This window comes from Anabrus simplex, chromosome 7 (genome assembly GCF_040414725.1).
Source record: "Anabrus simplex isolate iqAnaSimp1 chromosome 7, ASM4041472v1, whole genome shotgun sequence".
Taxonomy (NCBI): Eukaryota; Metazoa; Arthropoda; class Insecta; order Orthoptera; family Tettigoniidae; genus Anabrus; species Anabrus simplex.
The window spans coordinates 153598869-153618097 of NC_090271.1; the positions used below are offsets into that span (position 1 = coordinate 153598869).

Below are 19229 nucleotides of genomic sequence, written 5' to 3' on the forward strand. Positions count from 1 at the left end.
TACGACGCAAATAAACATGTAAGTTTTCTTGTTTAATGCATTTGATTTGCTGTGAATTAGCTCATTATTGTTTATGCTAGTGCTTGCAGCTCGAGATATTTTGAAATTGAAAATGAAGATGAAGATGATTTGTAAAACTGTTCTTTGTTCAGTGAATTGTTTGGCCAATCAGTAACATCGCGATCTTAGCATTCTGAAGACTGTGAAAAGAACAATCATATAATTAGCTTCATTGTTTCAAATATGCCAGTGTCCGTTCTCAATATTTCAATTGATATGTCGTAAATAAACCTTAAAGTGCATTTTATGTTGATTTCTATCTCACACAAATTATAAAGGGGTTGTGTAGATGAACTGAGTTTATGTATCTCTCAGATACGACGCGAACAATGATGCTACTTTTAGGCCGCGCCTAAAGCAGTGTTAACCATGATTTTTAAGGAAGGTCATATCCGCGACTAAGAATTAATTCTTGATGAAATAATGCAATCTGTACCAGTCACAAGTTCTATTTAAGAACGCGTTTCAGAGACGTTGCTCCAACGTCAGATGATGAAAATAGTGAACTTAGTTTTATCGAAACTGCAAGTAATCCAAACTTCGTATAGCTATAAATCTCACAAAACTATGACTTACTGGGTCATGGCTGCCTTATATGATATAGGAACATATTTCATGATGAATAAGATTACTCCATCGGTCATATCAGTAGAAAATTCTTCCTTAAAAATATGGATTCAATCCTTCATAAAAATTCAGTATTCATTTAAATGAGGCATAGGGGTACTATAGTGTTGGATGTTTATTAAATAGAAAAACTTGTTATGTTTTTGGATCGTGTATAAAATAAATTTTCTGCTAGGAGTCATTAAAATTAAACAATATACGATACCTAATTACGTCTGTAGCAGACTACCATTTCAGAAGGTTATCTAAATACGTATTTTCCAGTTACTTTCATACTTTTTCCTTCAAATACAGTAAAAAAGATATTGTAGTTTCATAAAGCATTCATTTCTCATTGCTGAAATTCTGAATGAATTTTCAAACGCATTGTCGCGTTAGGTATTTCCATTAGGCCTATTATATTCTTTAAAATTTGTTTTACGTCACACGGACACAGATAGGTCTTATGGTAACGATGGGATAGAAAGGCCTAGGAGTGAGAAAGAAATGACCATGCCCTTAATTCTGTAAGGTACAGCCCCAGCATTTTCTTGGTGTGAAAAAGGGAAAACATATATGTCTTATGGTGGCGATGTTATAGGGAAGGTCTAGGAGTGGGAAGGAATCGGCCGTGGCTTTTATTAATATACAGCCCCAACATTTGCCTGGTGTGCAAATAGTAAACCACCCAAAACAATCTTCAGAGCTGCCGACAGTGGGGTTCGAACCCACTATCTCTCGAATGAAAGTTCACAGTTACACGATCCCAACTGCACGGCCAACCCACTCGGTCCAACTATTTCTAATTTTCCACTAATTTCCTTGATGAATGAGTGGTACTGGTATATACACTCACTGACAGAGCAAATGCAACACCAAGAAGGAGTGGTCAGAACTTTATGCCAATTGCAGGGTAGACTGACGTCACTGAGGTATGCTCATGATTTGAAATGCGCCGCTGTGCTGCGCACGTAGCGAACGATAAATGAGACACGGCGTTGGCGAATGGCCCACTTCGTACCGTGATTTCTCAGCCGACAGTCATTGTAGAACGTGTTGTCGTGTGCCACAGGACACGTGTATAGCTAAGAATGCCAGGCCGCCGTCAACGGAGGCATTTCCAGCAGACAGACGACTTTACGAGGGGTATGGTGATAGGGCTGAGAAGGACAGGTTGGTCGCTTCGTCAAATCGCAGCCGATACCCATAGGGATGTGTCCACGGTGCAGCGCCTGTGGCGAAGATGGTTGGCGCAGGGACATGTGGCACGTGCGAGGGGTCCAGGCGCAGCCCGAGTGACGTCAGCACGCGAGGATCGGCGCATCCGCCGCCAAGCGGTGGCAGCCCCGCACGCTACGTCAACCGCCATTCTTCAGCATGTGCAAGACACCCTGGCTGTTCCAATATCGACCAGAACAATTTCCCGTCGATTGGTTGAAGGAGGCCTGCACTCCCGGCGTCCGCTCAGAAGACTACCATTGACTCCACAGCATAGACGTGCACGCCTGGCATGGTGCCGGGCTAGAGCGACTTGGATGAGGGAATGGCGGAACGTCGTGTTCTCCGGTGAGTCACGCTTCTGTTCTGTCAGTGATAGTCACCGCAGACGAGTGTGGCGTCGGCGTGGAGAAAGGTCAAATCCGGCAGTAACTGTGGAGCGCCCTACCGCTAGACAACGCGGCATCATGGTTTGGGGCGCTATTGCGTATGATTCCACGTCACCTCTAGTGCGTATTCAAGGCACGTTAAATGCCCACCGCTACGTGCAGCATATGCTGCGGCCGGTGGCACTTCCGTACCTTCAGGGGCTGCCCAATGCTCTGTTTCAGCAGGATAATGCCCGCCCACACACTGCTCGCATCTCCCAACAGGCTCTACGAGGTGTACAGATGCTTCCGTGGCCAGCGTACTCTCCGGATCTCTCACCAATCGAACACGTGTGGGATCTCATTGGACGCCGTTTGCAAACTCTGCCCCAGCCTCGTACGGACGACCAACTGTGGCAAATGGTTGACAGAGAATGGAGAACCATCCCTCAGGACACCATCCGCACTCTTATTGACTCTGTACCTCGACGTGTTTCTGCGTGCATCGCCGCTCGCGGTGGTCCTACATCCTACTGAGTCGATGCCGTTCGCATTGTGTAACCTGCATATCGGTTTGAAATAAACATCAATTATTCGTCCGTGCCGTCTCTGTTTTTTCCCCAACTTTCATCCCTTTCGAACCACTCCTTCTTGGTGTTGCATTTGCTCTGTCAGTCAGTGTAATTTCTTTTCGATAACATTCTTCATTGATTGTGAACACAGGCGACCTGGCAAGACTTCTAGGTGTTTGAAAACTCATCCGCTTCGTCGGAGGAAAGCTTTTATTTTCCACCCTGAAGAGATGGTGGGGAGGGGGATGGATGAAAGAGAAGTGGGGAACTTTAAGACAAGATTTGGAGGTGGTGTGTGGTGGTAATAGAAACAGGAGCGGTGGGATTGGCTTAGACGTATTGGTTAGGGGAACATTTATTAAACTAATGTGAAATTTAAAAAATAATTCGCCCAGCCTGTGCTGGTGAAAAATGTATCTGACATTAATTTATATTAATATATGTGCATCAGATATTCTACTTGAATATTATTTTACAATATATCTGTAAAATGTTTCCTTAAGACTTGGCAATGCAATTTTGAGGGATCTGGCCCCGGGTTTTATTGATAGAAATTTACCTAGGTTTATGATAGACACTTATTTGTCCAATACACACTAGAGATTATGGTAATCTTGAACGATAAGTATTGGTGAAAATTTGTACTATGACTAGGCTACATTATTAATACTTATTCTACAATTTGTAATTTTGTTATGCTGCGACCCTTATTCCGACTGCACACATTTGAAAATACGGCATTCCAGGATACATCAATACATCAAACATGGACAATCATAATTACTGTTGATAATTTCCAATTATATAACTGGAATTTATTTTAGAGATTTTTCCCATGACCCTTCTTCTTTTCCTTCGACCGTTTTTTCCGCATCTGTGGGATCGCGAGTGTAAACTGTGGTGCACATGGGGATTTGGCCCTGTTTTACGGCCGGTTGACCTTTCCGACACCAATCCTATATGGAGGGATGTAGTCACTATTGCGTGTTTGTGTGGTGGTTGGTAGTATATTGCGTTCTCTGCATATGAAGAGGAAAGTGTTGGGACAAACACAAGCGCCCAGTCCCCGAGCTAGAAGAATTATTCAAACGCGAATAAAGTCGAACCCGGGATCTTCTGAACCGAAGGCCTCAATGCTGATCATTCATACAATCAGTCGGACTTCCCCAACCTCTTATTCTGACTACGTACAGTATATTTTTCAGTATAGAGCATTCTTGGACACATTCGCTCTGATTGTCAGTGCTTTGGTTGTGAAATAATTAGTATACTTATCTGAAAACAGACCAAGAAAAAAAGGCTGCATCATTCTCACACTGGCAAAATGTTACGCGATCACCGAAATTTCGTCGGTGGAGCTGCCGATGTAACTGCAGATGTTACGCTTGAAATGAATTGATAAGCAATATTCCCATAACAGGAGAACCGGCTGATCGCAACTAATTAGACTTACAACAGTTCCGCAACTTTGGCGGTCATCTTGATGAAAGTGTTGGGAATTAATTAGTTTTCTAGTATAAATAACGTTATCTTCAGGTTTACGATAATCTTTGAAATCATTTTCCACCATGTTTACAACAACGTAAGAATATCCTGGTCAGATAGATCTTTCTTTTCCTTTCTTTCGTCTGTGTGATCGTCCCACCTCCAGGGTTGGTTTGTCCTCGGACTTATCGAAGGATCCCACCACTTCCACCACAAGGTCAGTGCCTGGAGCGTGAGACTTTGGGTCGAGGGATACAACTGGAAATGATGACCAGTACTTCCCCTAGGCGACCTCACCTGCTACTCTGTACAGGGTCCATATGATGGGGAGGGGGTATGGGAAGATCTGAAGGGATAGACAGGGAAGAGGGAAGAAAGGTGCAGTGGTCTTACGTTAGGTACCATCCCAGAATTTGCCTGGAGGAAAAGTGGGAAACTACGCAAAACCACTTCGAGAATGGCTGAGGTAGGAAACGAACACCCCTCTACTCAGTTGACGTCGTGAGGCTGAGTGGACCCTGTTTCAGCCCTCGTGCTACTTTTCAAATTTCGTGGCGGAGCCGCGAATCGAACCCGAGATTCCGGGCTTGGCAGCTAATCACACTAACCACTACAGCACAGAAGCGGAACGGTTAGCTAGATCTAAATAATATTCTCTTTCGGCACAAATACCTTGCTAACACCTTTCCCTTTGTGGCGTTCCAATATTATCAACTGACATCTTTACAAAGGTTAAGGAAGAATTACACATACCACTGTTCATACAACCAGTTTCATCCTTAATTCGTTTAAAAAGTCTTCCTTAAAATATTTGGCTACAAGTCCTCCAGAAATGCATTTGCCGTTGTACATAGAACCTTTCAAACTAAAAATCACACATTTTTCAACTTCAGCACTTACAGTAGACCCCTTTAATTTACAGAATTCATTTATTTTTTCACGCCATTTCAATACTATTTCAAGTATCATCAGTATTAGGGTGATCAGACGTCCTCTTTTATCAGGGCAAGTTCTGATTTTTAGATCATTGTCCGGGGTCCGGGTGGATTAACCCAAAATATCTTCCTTCCTTTTTAGTGAATCTGCTTATTTTGGTGTAATCTGTGTTATTACTTCGTTTTTACAAGTATTCCTCTTTACGGGACGGCATCATAGATATAGTATCAATGTACAGAATTGTGATTATGGATATAGAGTACATACGATTATTATATTCGTGCCTTGTATTGTGATAATAAATGCTATTTACCATTCTGTATATTGCATGCTTCTCTCTCTAAAATACCCCATCAGAACATTGCTGTGTTAATATGTGACAGCTGACAACGTGACAAGCGACAGGAAATAATCTGAATATGAAGGAAGAATGTTTTAAATGGATGGCACTGAAAGAAATATTGATCAATGTGGTGTTGAAGAAATGTATTCTGTATTTGCCCTTCAAATTGAAGAGGTGAAATCTTTTGATCAGTTCTACAATTTAAAACAATGCCTGAATGAGAGTAATAATGACCTTGAATATAACAAGTTACCTTGTAGTCAGAAATGGGCAAAGTTGATTGTAGTTCAGAGCTATTAAAACTTGCAGAATACATTTCATTCGTACTACGGCATAATGTAAATGTAGAAGGAGTATGTGCATTGATCTCCGCACAATAGGCTGATAATAAGAAACCGTTTCAAAGTAGAATACGTGAAAATCCTCTTAATGGTTCAAAATAATGTAAAGGAATTTAAATGTGTATCCTTATATGCACTATGTTAGACACTTCTTCAGAAAAGTAGCAGCAAGGAGTGAAAATTAGTTTCATTGTTTAAATTTTGTAGGAATTTACCTTATGATATGAAAATGGATAAAAAATTGATGTATGTGAAAATTGGAATATATAAGTCTAAATTCAAACTCTCAATAAAGAAATTTTGTGTCCTCTTCTTTTCGGCGTTGTCCTTTTTAAAAACTAATTTTGTCCTCTTTTGTATATATTTGCATCTGGCCACCCTAGTACTACTTCAATAACTTCCTTGATCTTTCATAGAACAAAAATATCGTCCGGATAAACTAAAATACACTTTATTTCCATGAATTTTCCTTTTGCTTTACCCCTATTCCTTAATTCGTTGATGACCTTTTGTTATTATGATTATCATTTTTATTATTTTGCGTCGTACTCCAAGTTCAATAAAAATTAATATGACTCTTCCTATTCCACGCTATTGTGCCCTGTAATTGAAATGTTACATCTCAAGTCTTCACACAAGCAGCCGGTCTCTGCTTCAGAGTTCATCTGGAAAGTAGCAGATAGGAAGAGGTTTATGTAGCAGACGGGAACACATTAATTTCCTACGTAATCATCCGATTGAACGTACCTCGCCTTATACGTTATTCCAAGTCTGACCGTTGTCAGCAGATCCGAGGAATCATTTATCGTGTATTTACATCTTACAGTCTTTCAAATTACATACACTTCCCTTGGTGACATTTATGTGAAGAATGCCTCCCCTATTAATTTGGTTTCATCAAACTTAATATTAGAACAACTTTCATTCAAAGATCAATTTGGACTATTACGGTTTTACATTGAGAGACTACATGGTGTAAAATAACTGTGTAAACAAGCAACACATTGTACCCTTGGAAACGAAGGCAATTTGGGTGCGTTATCATGTTCTTATAGTTGGACGTTGGCTTCGTAGTCACTGCCCCTGCTATGCCAGAGACCACAGATCAAACATCCTGAACCGGAGTGTGCTTGCGGTAGGACGGCTATTTCTTTTCGCTCCTAACAGCACGTGGGCTATCCGTCCAAACTGTGGCCACGCCCAGTACTGCTTAACTTTGGAATCTCACGTGATCCAGTGTCTCAACATGGCTACACCATTGGTTTGAGCTGTAAGAACAAAGCAAAACGTAACTGATTTGTAACTGACAGGTTTTACTGGATATTGCAGCTGAATTGCAGAATTCCTGCAGGATTTTCTTACTGGTGCACTGTTCTTTTAGGGGACAGGAAATAAGTCCAAAGTTGTTAATAAAGGCTGATTTGCTGACGATCGTAGTATTTTTGCTACAGTTCTTAAACCTTGACATAATCGGACGTCAGAACCAGCTGTCGAAATGACCGAACAATCCTTGATATAAGAAGTACTTCCTAACTACTTCCCACCTTTTCCAGAAAACATTAAATTAATGGCATAATTTAGACTAAAATGAGATAGAAATATGTGTGATAGATCTATATTAATATATGAAGAGAGACCGCGAGTTTTAGACATGATATAAGATTCTTGGACTTATGCCGTCTCAAGAAAATAAGGTGAAATTATTTATGTTTCACAGAGAACTATGCTCTGCGTCTTCAGAAGAAAATCTCAACTGTTTACGACGAACACTTCTCCAGTAATAAACGTTTGAATTTAGCCGTTAGTAATAGGAAGTGGTACGTTCATTTTTCACCAGATAGTTCACCGTACGCTGCCAGAGCACTAGCACTCCATGTAGCAGCTGACGTCGATAATCTGTTTTCATATTCTTAAATGGCATTAAAGGCCCGTAAAGATACAGGGCGCCAGGAAATGTTCTCCGCAGCGCTTACGTGTTGCTGCGTGAGGTGGCATCAGTAGTTAAGTTGGCAGCACAGCTGCTGCCGCTTGTATTAAAACAAAACAAACAAACAAACAAACAAACAAACACACAGTAAGCTTTGTACTCACCACATCAATTCATAACAGGTGCTAGAAGTGTTGTCCTTGTGTTCGAAGACAGACTTCAACACGTCTACACATATTGTCGAAGACTTTCACTAAAAGTGTCTTGCGTAATGGACTGCACACAATTAATGATATTCACTTTAAGTTCATCAATCCTTTTTCGTCTGTTGAAACCGCAGGCCTGCCTGTTCCAGTTACATTGTGAAATGAGCCGATCACACGAAATTTACTTATCAAATCCCGAACTGTATACCACTTTGGACACTTTGAATTAGGAAACCGCATCTGAAATTTTAATTTTACATTTTCTGTAAACCGATCGCCTTCGCGAAAAGCGTAATCCACCAAAATAGCTCTCTTTTCAGTACTAAACATTACCGCTTGTATCCTGTTGCACTATTCCAATAATCTATCTAAATGCTCACTTAAGGCAAAACACACTGACGATTTCGACAGCGAACAGCTCACACGTGGCCTTTCCTGTAGTGCTATCCTGTTGACTTTGGCCTCTCGGCGAGCAAGGGTGACAGATATTACACCGTGTTGCCAACTAAACTGCTGATGCTCCCTCACGCAGCAGCAGGAAGGCACTGCGGAGAACATTTCCTGGCGCCCGTTATTTGCTGGCTTTTATCTGGGATTGTGAATTACTGAAAAACAAATACAATTTTCTACAAAATGGGTGTCTAAAATAATTTTTTCTTGGCTACTATAATGGGTTAATGTAAACACATACAGATATTTATAGCAATCACAACAATGTAATATGAGAAGAATAGTGTAAATTGGTACACTGCGCTACAGTAAGAACTTTCACCAAAGTTCACTAGCACGAAATGTTCCTTCCTAACTTTATCAAACTCTGGACAGTAAGTGACGTATCAGTATGTGGATTAGGTACTATGTTTTAATACTAACAAAACGGGAAGTAAGAAACTAATTAATCGATCAGTAATAACTAATTCCTTTAATATTGGTGTGGTTAAATATTTTGCACTTCTCTGGCGACATAGAATAAAATATTAAATTCAAATACAATAATTGTAATTCACGACTTTATTTCCTTAAAAAATTAGACATTTTCCTTTTCTTCTTGTTCTTCTTCAGCATTTATCCCTAATGCAGGTGCGGTCTAATGTTTTGCCTCTCTGTCACCGCTTTACGCGAGCGGCCGTATCCCATCTACTTCAAAGTAAAATTACTCTTTGCCACAGTTGCTGCTTCTGCTCTAAGTTCATGCACTTACCAGCATAAGCGACTTTCTCTCTTTTTTTTTAATGATTCTTACCGCTCCATATCGCCATGCGATATGGTCATGCAGTGTCAGGCCAGATGTCCACCTGAGCATTTTCATTTCCATAACGGCAAGTCGTTCTTCCACTTCTTTTGATGAAGGCCAGAATTCAGCCCCATGCAAGGCAACTGGGCAGACGATAGAACGATGTATTTTTTACTTGAGCCGGTCTGAAAACTTCTTGCCACAGAGTGCAACAGTCACAGAACCCCATTTAAGCCGTGCAGTGCTGAGGCGGTTGGAGATTTCTGCACTGAGGGTTCCATCAAGCAGTAATCGTCCTTCTTTTTGGAGCGTCAACACCATTGATTTTGATGGTAAATATTTAGTGAGACATTCTGTTCTCACGTTGAGCCGTAGATCAACTTCTGCAGAGGCAGTCGTTCCGGACTTGGACTTGATTTCGAAGTTCAGTTTTATCGTCAGAGGCCAGCCGCACATCCTTAGCATAGGGTCCAAGGTGCATTTTTCTGCAGGTACGGTATGCATTACTGTGATGAAGAGGAGAGGCGAGAGAACAGATCCCTGATGTACTCCCACGGAAACAGGAAAGTCACCCGATAAAAAATGGCGTATGGCTTTTAGTGCTAGGATGTGTCCGACGACTTCAGCTCGCCAGGTGCAGATCTTTTGATTTGACTCCCATAGGCAACCTGCGCGTTGCGATGGTAATGAAGACAACACATACACCCAGCACAAGTTGCAGCGGAATTAACCAATGATAGTTAAAATTTCCGACCCTGCCGTGAATCGAACCCGGAACCTCTGTGACCAAAGGCCAGCACGCTAACCATTTAGCCATGGAGCCGGACACCCGATAATCCAGCAACTGATTATATCAGAATCTTCGGCTCATGGTAGAGAATTTGTCCCATTCTATTAACCCTTCGGACAATCCATGCTCACGGAGGACAAACCATCAATTCGTGTAGCACTCTGTCAAAGACCTTTTCCAGGTTAATAAAAGGGAGGTGTATGTGCTTTGACTTCTCACTATGCTTTTCGATAAGCAAGCGAGAAACATGGTGAACATATATCGTTCCACAAAATTTCACGAATCCACACTGGTTGGTGGTGAGGCTGACAATCTGTCGGATCCTTTTATCGATGATAAGTTCAAAGATCTTCATCGTGTGTGATAGAAGGAGTACTGGCGGATAACTGCAACATTCAGCTGGACTTCCTTTCTGCTTCCAAATTGGAAGTGTAGCACTGCATGCGCACTCAAATAGAATCCTCCTTTCTTTAATGATTTTGTTAAAGAAACATGTCAGCCATTGAGTTGAATCCCTGTGTTTTCATTTCCACAGTTATGCAAGGAGATCATCTGGTCAAGTTACCTCTTCTGTTTTTATCACGCCACAAGAGAAAATTGTTGAAACTGAAGTCCATAATGCGGTCTATATAACATCGATTTTACGGGTTATAAGTTTATCGTCAACGTTCCATTGATGCTTAACTAGAACTAGGAGTTTACGTGCCATTGGCGATGCAAATTTCTAGGAATTTACATGAAATCTTTATTTCACGAGTTATCAACCTCACACTCTTTCATAGACATCGATATGAACTTCTTTTTTAAGTGGAAACATGCAGGTCTTATCAACAGACATTTACTTCTTTATAATAATTATACTATTTTTTTCTTTTGAATCAAATCGATATTCGAAACTATACTACCGTATTTCATACGTGATGCATATGATGGATGTCACACCTCAGCAGCAAGTCGTGGTGGGTAGGAATGTGTCACGCCGTACTGATAATCCTGTGTTGTGTTTTGCCCAGTAGGGATGACTGTAGGTAGATATGTCATGCCATTATGGATCAATACAGTACGTTTCATTACAATACTGTTAATTTTAGCACAGCAGAAGGTTTGTTTTCGTTGCGTGTCTGTTTTCGTTTGGTCAGGCTGCGTGGCTCAGAGGTTGAGACGCTGCCCTTCTGACCCCAACTTGGCAGGTCCGATCCTGGCTCAGTCCGATGGTATTTGAAGGTGTTCAAATACGTCAGCCTCATGTCGTTAAATTTACTGACACGCAAAAGAAATCCTGCGGGACTAAATTCCGACACCACGGCGTCTCCGAAAACCGGAAAGTAGTTATTAGGACGTAAAGCAAATAACATTATTGTTATTATTGTTTTCATTTCAGTATGCATGAGTATCATGGTGACATGACCACAGAAGAAGTAATCAATTCTTTTTGAGCATTGTATTAGCCAAATAAGCCGGCCCCGTGGTGTAGGGGTATCGTGCCTGCCTCTTACCCGGAGGCCGCGGGTTCGATTCTCGGCCAGGCCAGGGATTTTTACCTGGACCTGAGGGCTGGCTCAAGGTACACTCAGCCTACGTGATTAGAATTGAGGAGCTATCTGACGTTGAGATAACGGCCCCGGTCTAGAAAGCCAAGAATAACGGCCGAGAGCATCCGTCGTGCTGACCACACGACACCTCGTAATCTGCAGGCCTTTGCGCTGAGGAGCGGTCGCTTGGTAGGCCAAGGCCCTTCAACGGCTGTAATGCTATGGGTTTTTTTATTTCCCAAATAACAATATTAATTCCAGACTTAATTTCCTAGCATCATTTGACTTCGTTCTATTTACTCCATTAGTTTTCTGTTACTGTTCACAGCTCATCATAATAGCTTAGTGACTTACGATCGAATTATTCAACTGAGTTGAATAACAATGCTAATTTGAACCTTTTAGAGGAGAATGTAGGCACCCGTCATTGACTGCCTCCACCTGAACTTATTTATTGAAACAATTGAAACCTATCTGAGCAACATAACCTGTTAGTGATCAGTATTACTGAAGGTTCTATAAGAATGGTACAATAATAATTAAGGACTTTCTAGCCGAGACGTGAAAGGCATGATCTGTTCGTCCAAAAAGGCGTGGGTTCGATTCCTCGTCGGGAAATAAAAACATTTACAAACGAGGTTACAATTCTGTTGAGACACGTGTACCAGAGGTTCACTTAGCTGACACCAAAAATGAGTACCAGGCTAATTCATGAGGACAAAGGTGCTGGACGTAGGTGTAGTCGCTCTATCTCACTTAGCGGTGGGGTTACGGATAATGGAAGCCTTTACCTTTCACTTCTCCAAAGACTTCCATGGCCTGAGTGGAGATAGCTTTGTTTTTCTTTCGCAAAACATCACTTCTTCATCACTATGTTGTTAGATATGTTTCATACTATAGTGACTTCTGTGACATTATTGATGGTATTGAAATACTCTGTTCTTTCTTCTAGGTCTGTGCTCCATTTTGGCGGATCAACTCTTCACCTCTTCACACAGCCTGTACATGGCGATCGCGGTATGTCACGTGATCGCCATGACGTCAGCGGTGTCGAATCCCATTGTTTACGGCTGGCTCAATTCCAATATACGGCACGAGTTCCTTCAGCTACTCCCCGACAGTTGCACGTTTTCTTTACGAAGGAACACGGGTGGGTGTCATTAAATGGGCTGTGTAGTTGCATGCTTGGAGCATCTTGTGACAAGAGCTAGCTACTGCCTGAAGATCTGTGTTTGAATGTTCGCAAGCATGCTGTATGCAATTTGTCACCCGACCCCCTCGCACGTTCAGTGGAGTGAGTGTTGTTGAAGTGTCTGGTCTGTTTCAATACTTGCAAATATTTCACCCTTTCCTTGTAAACTCTTTTTGTAGCAATAAATTTTGAGGACATTATAGATGTGGGTTTTTCATTTCTGGGGGGTACTATCTCAGTCATAAAATACTGAAGAAATTGATTTATGCGTAGTTAATCGAGTCGTTCATTTGCCTAGTGGTATACGTCTAATTTAGCCGTTATGATTTATTTAAAGGTTTGTGTTTGATGTCGCTGTAAATCGTCATAAATAAATGGTTTCAGTTTGTAAATGGTTTCATAAATAAAAATATATATTTTCAACTTCATTACGAAAAAATACAAGTATAGTTTTGTGAGAAAGTGTTGGTAGTGCTCTTTGGAAACAGAAGGGAGCCGAAATGTAATTTATAAAACTTGAAGATAGTATTGTGAAATTTATTATCTCAAAATTAATGAGGTAACGCTAACGCTCTATAGAAAGAATATGGGCCTCTTTACACTTTTTAAATTTAATATACAGTACTTTAGTAAGAAGCCAACGGCCGTAGCCGTGTTGAAACACCGGATCCCGTGAGATCTCCGAAGTTAAGCAACATTGGGCGTGGTCAGGATTTGGATGGGTTGCCACGCGCTGTTGGTGGGGGGTAAGGGAATGGAGGAGGGGAAAGGAACTGGCCACCCTACCGCACGTAAACTCCGGCTCAGGAAAACCTCTGCGGAGGTTCGGACCTGCCTTCGGGCAGAATAACCCTTACCTTACCTTGCCTTAGTAAAAAAAGAGTGTAAATCTAAAAAAAATATTTTCATGAACAATAACGTCAATATCATAAAAATTTCCGTTAAATACACTTTCCAAATCTATGAAGACATAAAATACCTTAATAAAACTCGTGTTTCTAACCACCTAGAGTAATTATGTATTAATCAAAATGAATCCAATATTACGCCTTTTCTTGCTTTAGTGAGTTTTTACTCCACTGGCGTAGGATATTTTTGAAACACATGTACGTTAATAATAACAACACTCTTCTTCGTAGTATACGAATGTACACTGTTTCAAATCTGATCGGCAACATTTTTCTCATAGTTATGAGGCTTTCGCTTTCGCTTTCTCTTTCTCGGTCTGTTGTTTTCAGTCAAAACTTCATTTTTAGCGGGCATAACATAAGCAATAACAATGTTTGCAATAGGTAAAAACAATTTGCATGCTCACGGTACGGTATGGTACGCGCAATAATGTCACCACGGTAAAATACCACGTCCTGTACCTCTTTACTACAGCGGTCACCATGCCGAACTGAGGTGCAGGACATACTCTACTTGGCCGTGGAGAGAAAACTCTTTCTAGAAATGTTTTCTAACGTAAGTTCAAAACTGGATGTTTTGGACTTCCTCGAGTAATAAAAGGCTCAATTTGAAATACATGTAAACTTCATTGCATACAAATCAAACTTAAGTATTCAAGAGTAAAACTGCTACTTCAAACGATAATGGACTTCTTTTCAAGTATGACGGTCTTGAACCCAACTTCGTTAACTTGTCATATAGCACGTACAACCTGATTAGCATACTCAACATTATTTAATTACGTCTGCATGTGTTATTTTAAAAATAGACCTATAATGTAAAATTGTGTAGTTACTAAGCAACTAATGAAAATTTCGTTGCAATCTTCATACCGTCCGTTGCTACTTCTTGAGGGGCACAGTACTTTTGCATCTGTTTCCTGGCGCAGGCCATAGTGTAAAGAACTTGGAATTTGTCAATAAATATTTACTCTACGCTGCAGTGTAATATATATATATATATATCTGAGAATCACATGGTCAGAGTGATGACATTCACAGCTTTATTGCTTGGCTTCTGAGACCAGATTCCTCACTATTGTTATTACTGAAATGAAATCCATCAGCTGAAGAGGTTTGGGATCGACAGTAATGTTAATATCATCGAGAAGCTGTACTGGAACCAGACTTTTCTTCGTTTTATTATAATCCCTGGATTTTTCTCTAATTCATTGGGTTCGGTAGTTGTGTATTTGGGCGTGTTTTGCAGCTAGATGCACTTCCTGACGCCAATCCTACGTTGAGGGATATAACAACTACTGCGAGTTTCTCTGGTGGTTGGTAGTGTGGTGTGTTTTATGAAGAGAGGTGTGATAAGACGAACACGAAAACCAAGTCGCCGAGTCAGGGGAATTAATTAATGAATTAATTAAATTAATTATTTAATTATTCCAGACTTACATTTGTGATGAAGTTAAGGCTCAAGGCTCTCTCTTACACTTAAGCACTTTAAACAAAAAATAAAAAATACATAACAAAAGTAAGATATACTGTAGTAATTCTAGAAAAATAATATTACGGGCCGATACGCTAAGAATAGGTTACAAATCAGTATGTCCCAGGAAAAACTTTCGGCAGCTAGATGTGAATTTATGAGATGAAGTAACGTGTCGAATAACCATTGGGAGTGTATTCCAGAGTCTCGATGTAGTCATTGAAAATGGTTGTAAGAATTCCTTCAGTTCAGTGGAATGTCCAGTAGGGAACAAGAACGGGTACTAATTCCATGGAATGATGAAAGGAAACGAAAATTAGAAGATAGGTAAGTAGGAGTGTTCGTCAAGAGCAGTTGGTAAACAAGTGTCATTAGGTGAAAATTCCTTCGTTCATTTATGCGTAGCCATCCCAATGTTTTGAAATATAGTGAAACATGAGCGGCATATTGTATGCATGAGTTTTGTGTTATCTCTGTTAAAATAACTGGCCTGCCCTGTAGTCGAACGTGGAATCCTCTGAATCGAAGGCTAGTACGCTGACTATTCAGCCGAGGAGCCAAACTTACTGTATATTTGAGCCAGATTGATCTCACGTAAATTATTCGACATTACCTTACTGTTTGGGTCAAGATACAAAGATGTATGAGACAAGGTTGCATATCTTCTCAAATCATTTCTAACTTACACTCTGAAGCTTTTCCTCGAACTGGACTTAATTAAGTTGGTAAAGAAATAAAGATCAACGGAAAGCAAACAAACCCCTTCTGTTGTACAGGTATCACCGTGATACCTGCAGGCAACTTAGAAGTCTTTCAATACCTTTCGAACAACATAAACGACATAAGCAAGTCTTAAAAATAAATATTCAGATCACAAATTTAATGTAATCGACTGGGAGAACATCACCTCACCATAGGTGGAAACAACACTGAATTTGTGTCACATTTCAAGTACACAAGAATGGGATTCAGGTGAAAATATCAAATCCAGAATTGGAAATAAAAAAGGTGTGATTCTAAAATATAAAATATTTTGATTGATTAGAAACTACGTGGCGTGTTGTGAAGTATCTGATTTACATTCTTGAAGGATGGACTGAGTGCTTTGTCAATAAACTGACTCCAAGAGTTTGAGTGTGTATCGCAAAATGTTTAATAAAATACTGAAGATTCCATCACAATTAGGAGGTTCATAGTCAGGGAAGGAAATAATCCGAAGTCTCAATCCCCGCAGAAACTCATCCTACATTGGTCACTTCTTCCAAAAATAAATATATAGCCTGGTACAACTGATAACAGAAGGCAGGATAGAAGGGATACACGGACATGGTGGGGAAGAAGGCTATTCCGGGTGCGGAACTTCCAGTGGGGGTTCTACGTCTACAACATGGTAAGCCTGATAGGAGAATCGCAAAACAGGAAAACCTGCTCCACAACGGTCACCAACGTGAAGAAATGGCACCAAAAAGCGGAAGAAAAGGAATAGAAATTAATAAGCAAGTGCTAGGAATTGACGGAGAGGTGGCTATTAAAATTCATTCAGGTAGAAAATACTAATTCAGATGTAAGAAGTGAGATGTTTTATCACATATAAACGAGGGTGGGTCTTGAACGTGTTAAAGGTGAACATGGAGAAAGGAAAAACTTACGATTGTATGTAACACATTGGTCTGTACTGTATTATCGTTATCAAAACCTGACTCCTAATCTTCTCAGAAACCTGGTAGTTTTGCATTCGTATGTGGTATTTTAGATACTTGTTATTTACCGGTAACTTTGTGCACGTATTTCTTAACTTTCTTCCTGCATGGTATTTAGTGCTTTCGTGATATATCAACAGATTGTCCCGTATCAGCAACGAAAGTATCTCTTATTGAGAATGGTTATCAGAATTATTTGTCGTCTGCTTACTGTGGCTTGCAAGAAGTTCCTTGTAGGCGTGATCTAAACTAATTTCTCAGACAATACAACCAGTCCTTTGGCTAAGGTTGTGTTTACAGGACCTTTCGAAATTTCCTTTCACACATTTAACAGGTTAAGGAAGATCTTTATCGTTCGCTAATAGAGAACTTTCACCTGATTGGTCTGTATTCAGACCTTAACTGAAACATGGACCAGATTTTTGGTCAGATCCCTTTGAACCATGTGACGTACCGTAGCTGACAATGCCTGTACCTCACATAAATATGGATAGTAAAATAAATGGTCGTTACTTGAGCTTCCTGTAACTTCTAACAATTTGGAGAACATCATAGGGTTAAATTACCTTTTAGATGTTAAGAGACGTTAAATGTTGGAGTAAATGAAATGAAATGGCGTATGGCTTTTAGTGCCGGGATATGTCCGAGTACTTCGTCTCACCGGTGCAGGGCTTTTGATTTGACTCCCGTAGGCGACCTGCGGGTCGTGATGAGGATGATATGATGATGTAGAAGACGCATACACTCAGTCCCCGTGCCAGGGTTATTAACCAATTAAGGTGAAAATTTCCGAACCTTCCGGGAATCGAACCCGGGACCCCTGTGACCAAAGGCCAGCACGCTAACCATTTAGCCATGGAGCCGGACAATGTTGGAGTAAATGTTACGGAAACCAACGACACGGAGTTATCGGATTTTAATGTTTTCGAATTTTTCCGGCCTAAGCCGACACCGAACCGTATAGGCCTACCATAGAAAATGGAGGACAACAATTAATCGACTTCAGCATTGAGAACGAAAAATATTTAATTAGCTGTCATTTGCAGGATCAAAAATGTTTCTGAATTAAACTTATATTCTAATTTAAAAATGTAAGTATTTCGTCTTTTCTACATATTTAATTCAATTTATCTCCCCGGAAAAAATGAATTTGAATTTATCAACACTATTTTGTTTTATTTTACTTGGATCAGCGTGTGATTCTGGACATGCTTTCACACTGAAAATGCCGTATCGGTATTGTCAGTATTAAAATTTGTGATGGGAATTAGAAAACTCGCTGTGTACTCGCAACTAACAGGGGCTTGCTTGCGGAAGGAGGTGGTTGGCTTATGGATTTAAGTTATCATGTCTTCTAGGTGTACATTTATCAAGAAACGAAAAGAGAAGTAAAGTAAAACATTTCCAGGACAGCAAGAAAGGGATCCTTTTAGTTTTCACGAGCCTGAGTGCTGACCGTTTTAATACTGAGATCAAGTACTGAAATGCACGCACCAAGAATACACGAACTCCGATAAAGATGTTCGTCACTAATTTGCAAAACACTTACAGCACCGGCATTGTGTTTATTGCCATTTTCTACAAAATAATGGTAACCTGCTATTCTGCACTGGCTATCAGAAAGGACTGATAAATTTATAATAAATATTGCATTATATGAACAGATTATTTCCTATTTCGCAGTAACCTGAAAAATTGTTCCTTTGACGTATATATTGCGATCCAACCACTAAGGATCTTCTTAGGATACTTAAACTTTCTTCATCTTATCCCAAGTGCTTCTAGGGTCGCTGGAGTCACCAATGCTGATTTTGATTTTGGCCGGGGGTTTAATTCCGGATGCCCTTCCTGATACCCCGTGAATTTCCATGTGAAAAACCTAATCGAAAATTGACCGGAATTCAAACCCCGTCTTCCAGCTAAACCACTGTGATAATCAACACTATTTTATTTTACTTGGATCAGTGTGCGATTCTGGTCATGCTTTCACAAGCTTGTGATGGGAATTAGAAAAATCACTATGTACTTGAAATTAACCGGGGCTTGCTTGTGGAATAAGGCAGATGGTTTCTGAATTTAAGTTTTCCCCCAAAGATCTTCTTGAGGTCATGTTTTGGAATGAAGAGAATGATACCAGTTCTGAAATATATAACAACAGAGGAATTATTTCTTCATTCGCTGATAGATAACTTGAGTTTCACCTGACTGGCCCGTGTGTAATATTTCACTATGCTTCCTTAATTGAAACGTGGACAGATTTTTTGATCAGATACAGTAGCAGTTATACTTTCTGCTAAGAGAACGATTAATACTGGAAAGCGAATTTCAGTTCGAAAT

At 40.3% G+C, this 19229-nt stretch overlaps 1 protein-coding gene across 1 annotated transcript in view; it reads left to right on the forward strand.

Annotated features, from left to right (window-relative positions):
- LOC136877750 (neuropeptide F receptor) overlaps positions 1-13012 on the forward strand; it is a 367240-nt gene extending 354228 nt beyond the window's left edge. Inside the window, exon 4 of the mRNA XM_067151957.2 lies at positions 12571-13012. Within this exon, the coding sequence (XP_067008058.2) occupies positions 12571-12782 (212 nt within the window). The 3' untranslated portion in view covers positions 12783-13012. The remainder of the gene's footprint in view (positions 1-12570) is intronic.
- The last annotated feature ends 6217 nt before the right edge of the window (positions 13013-19229 follow it).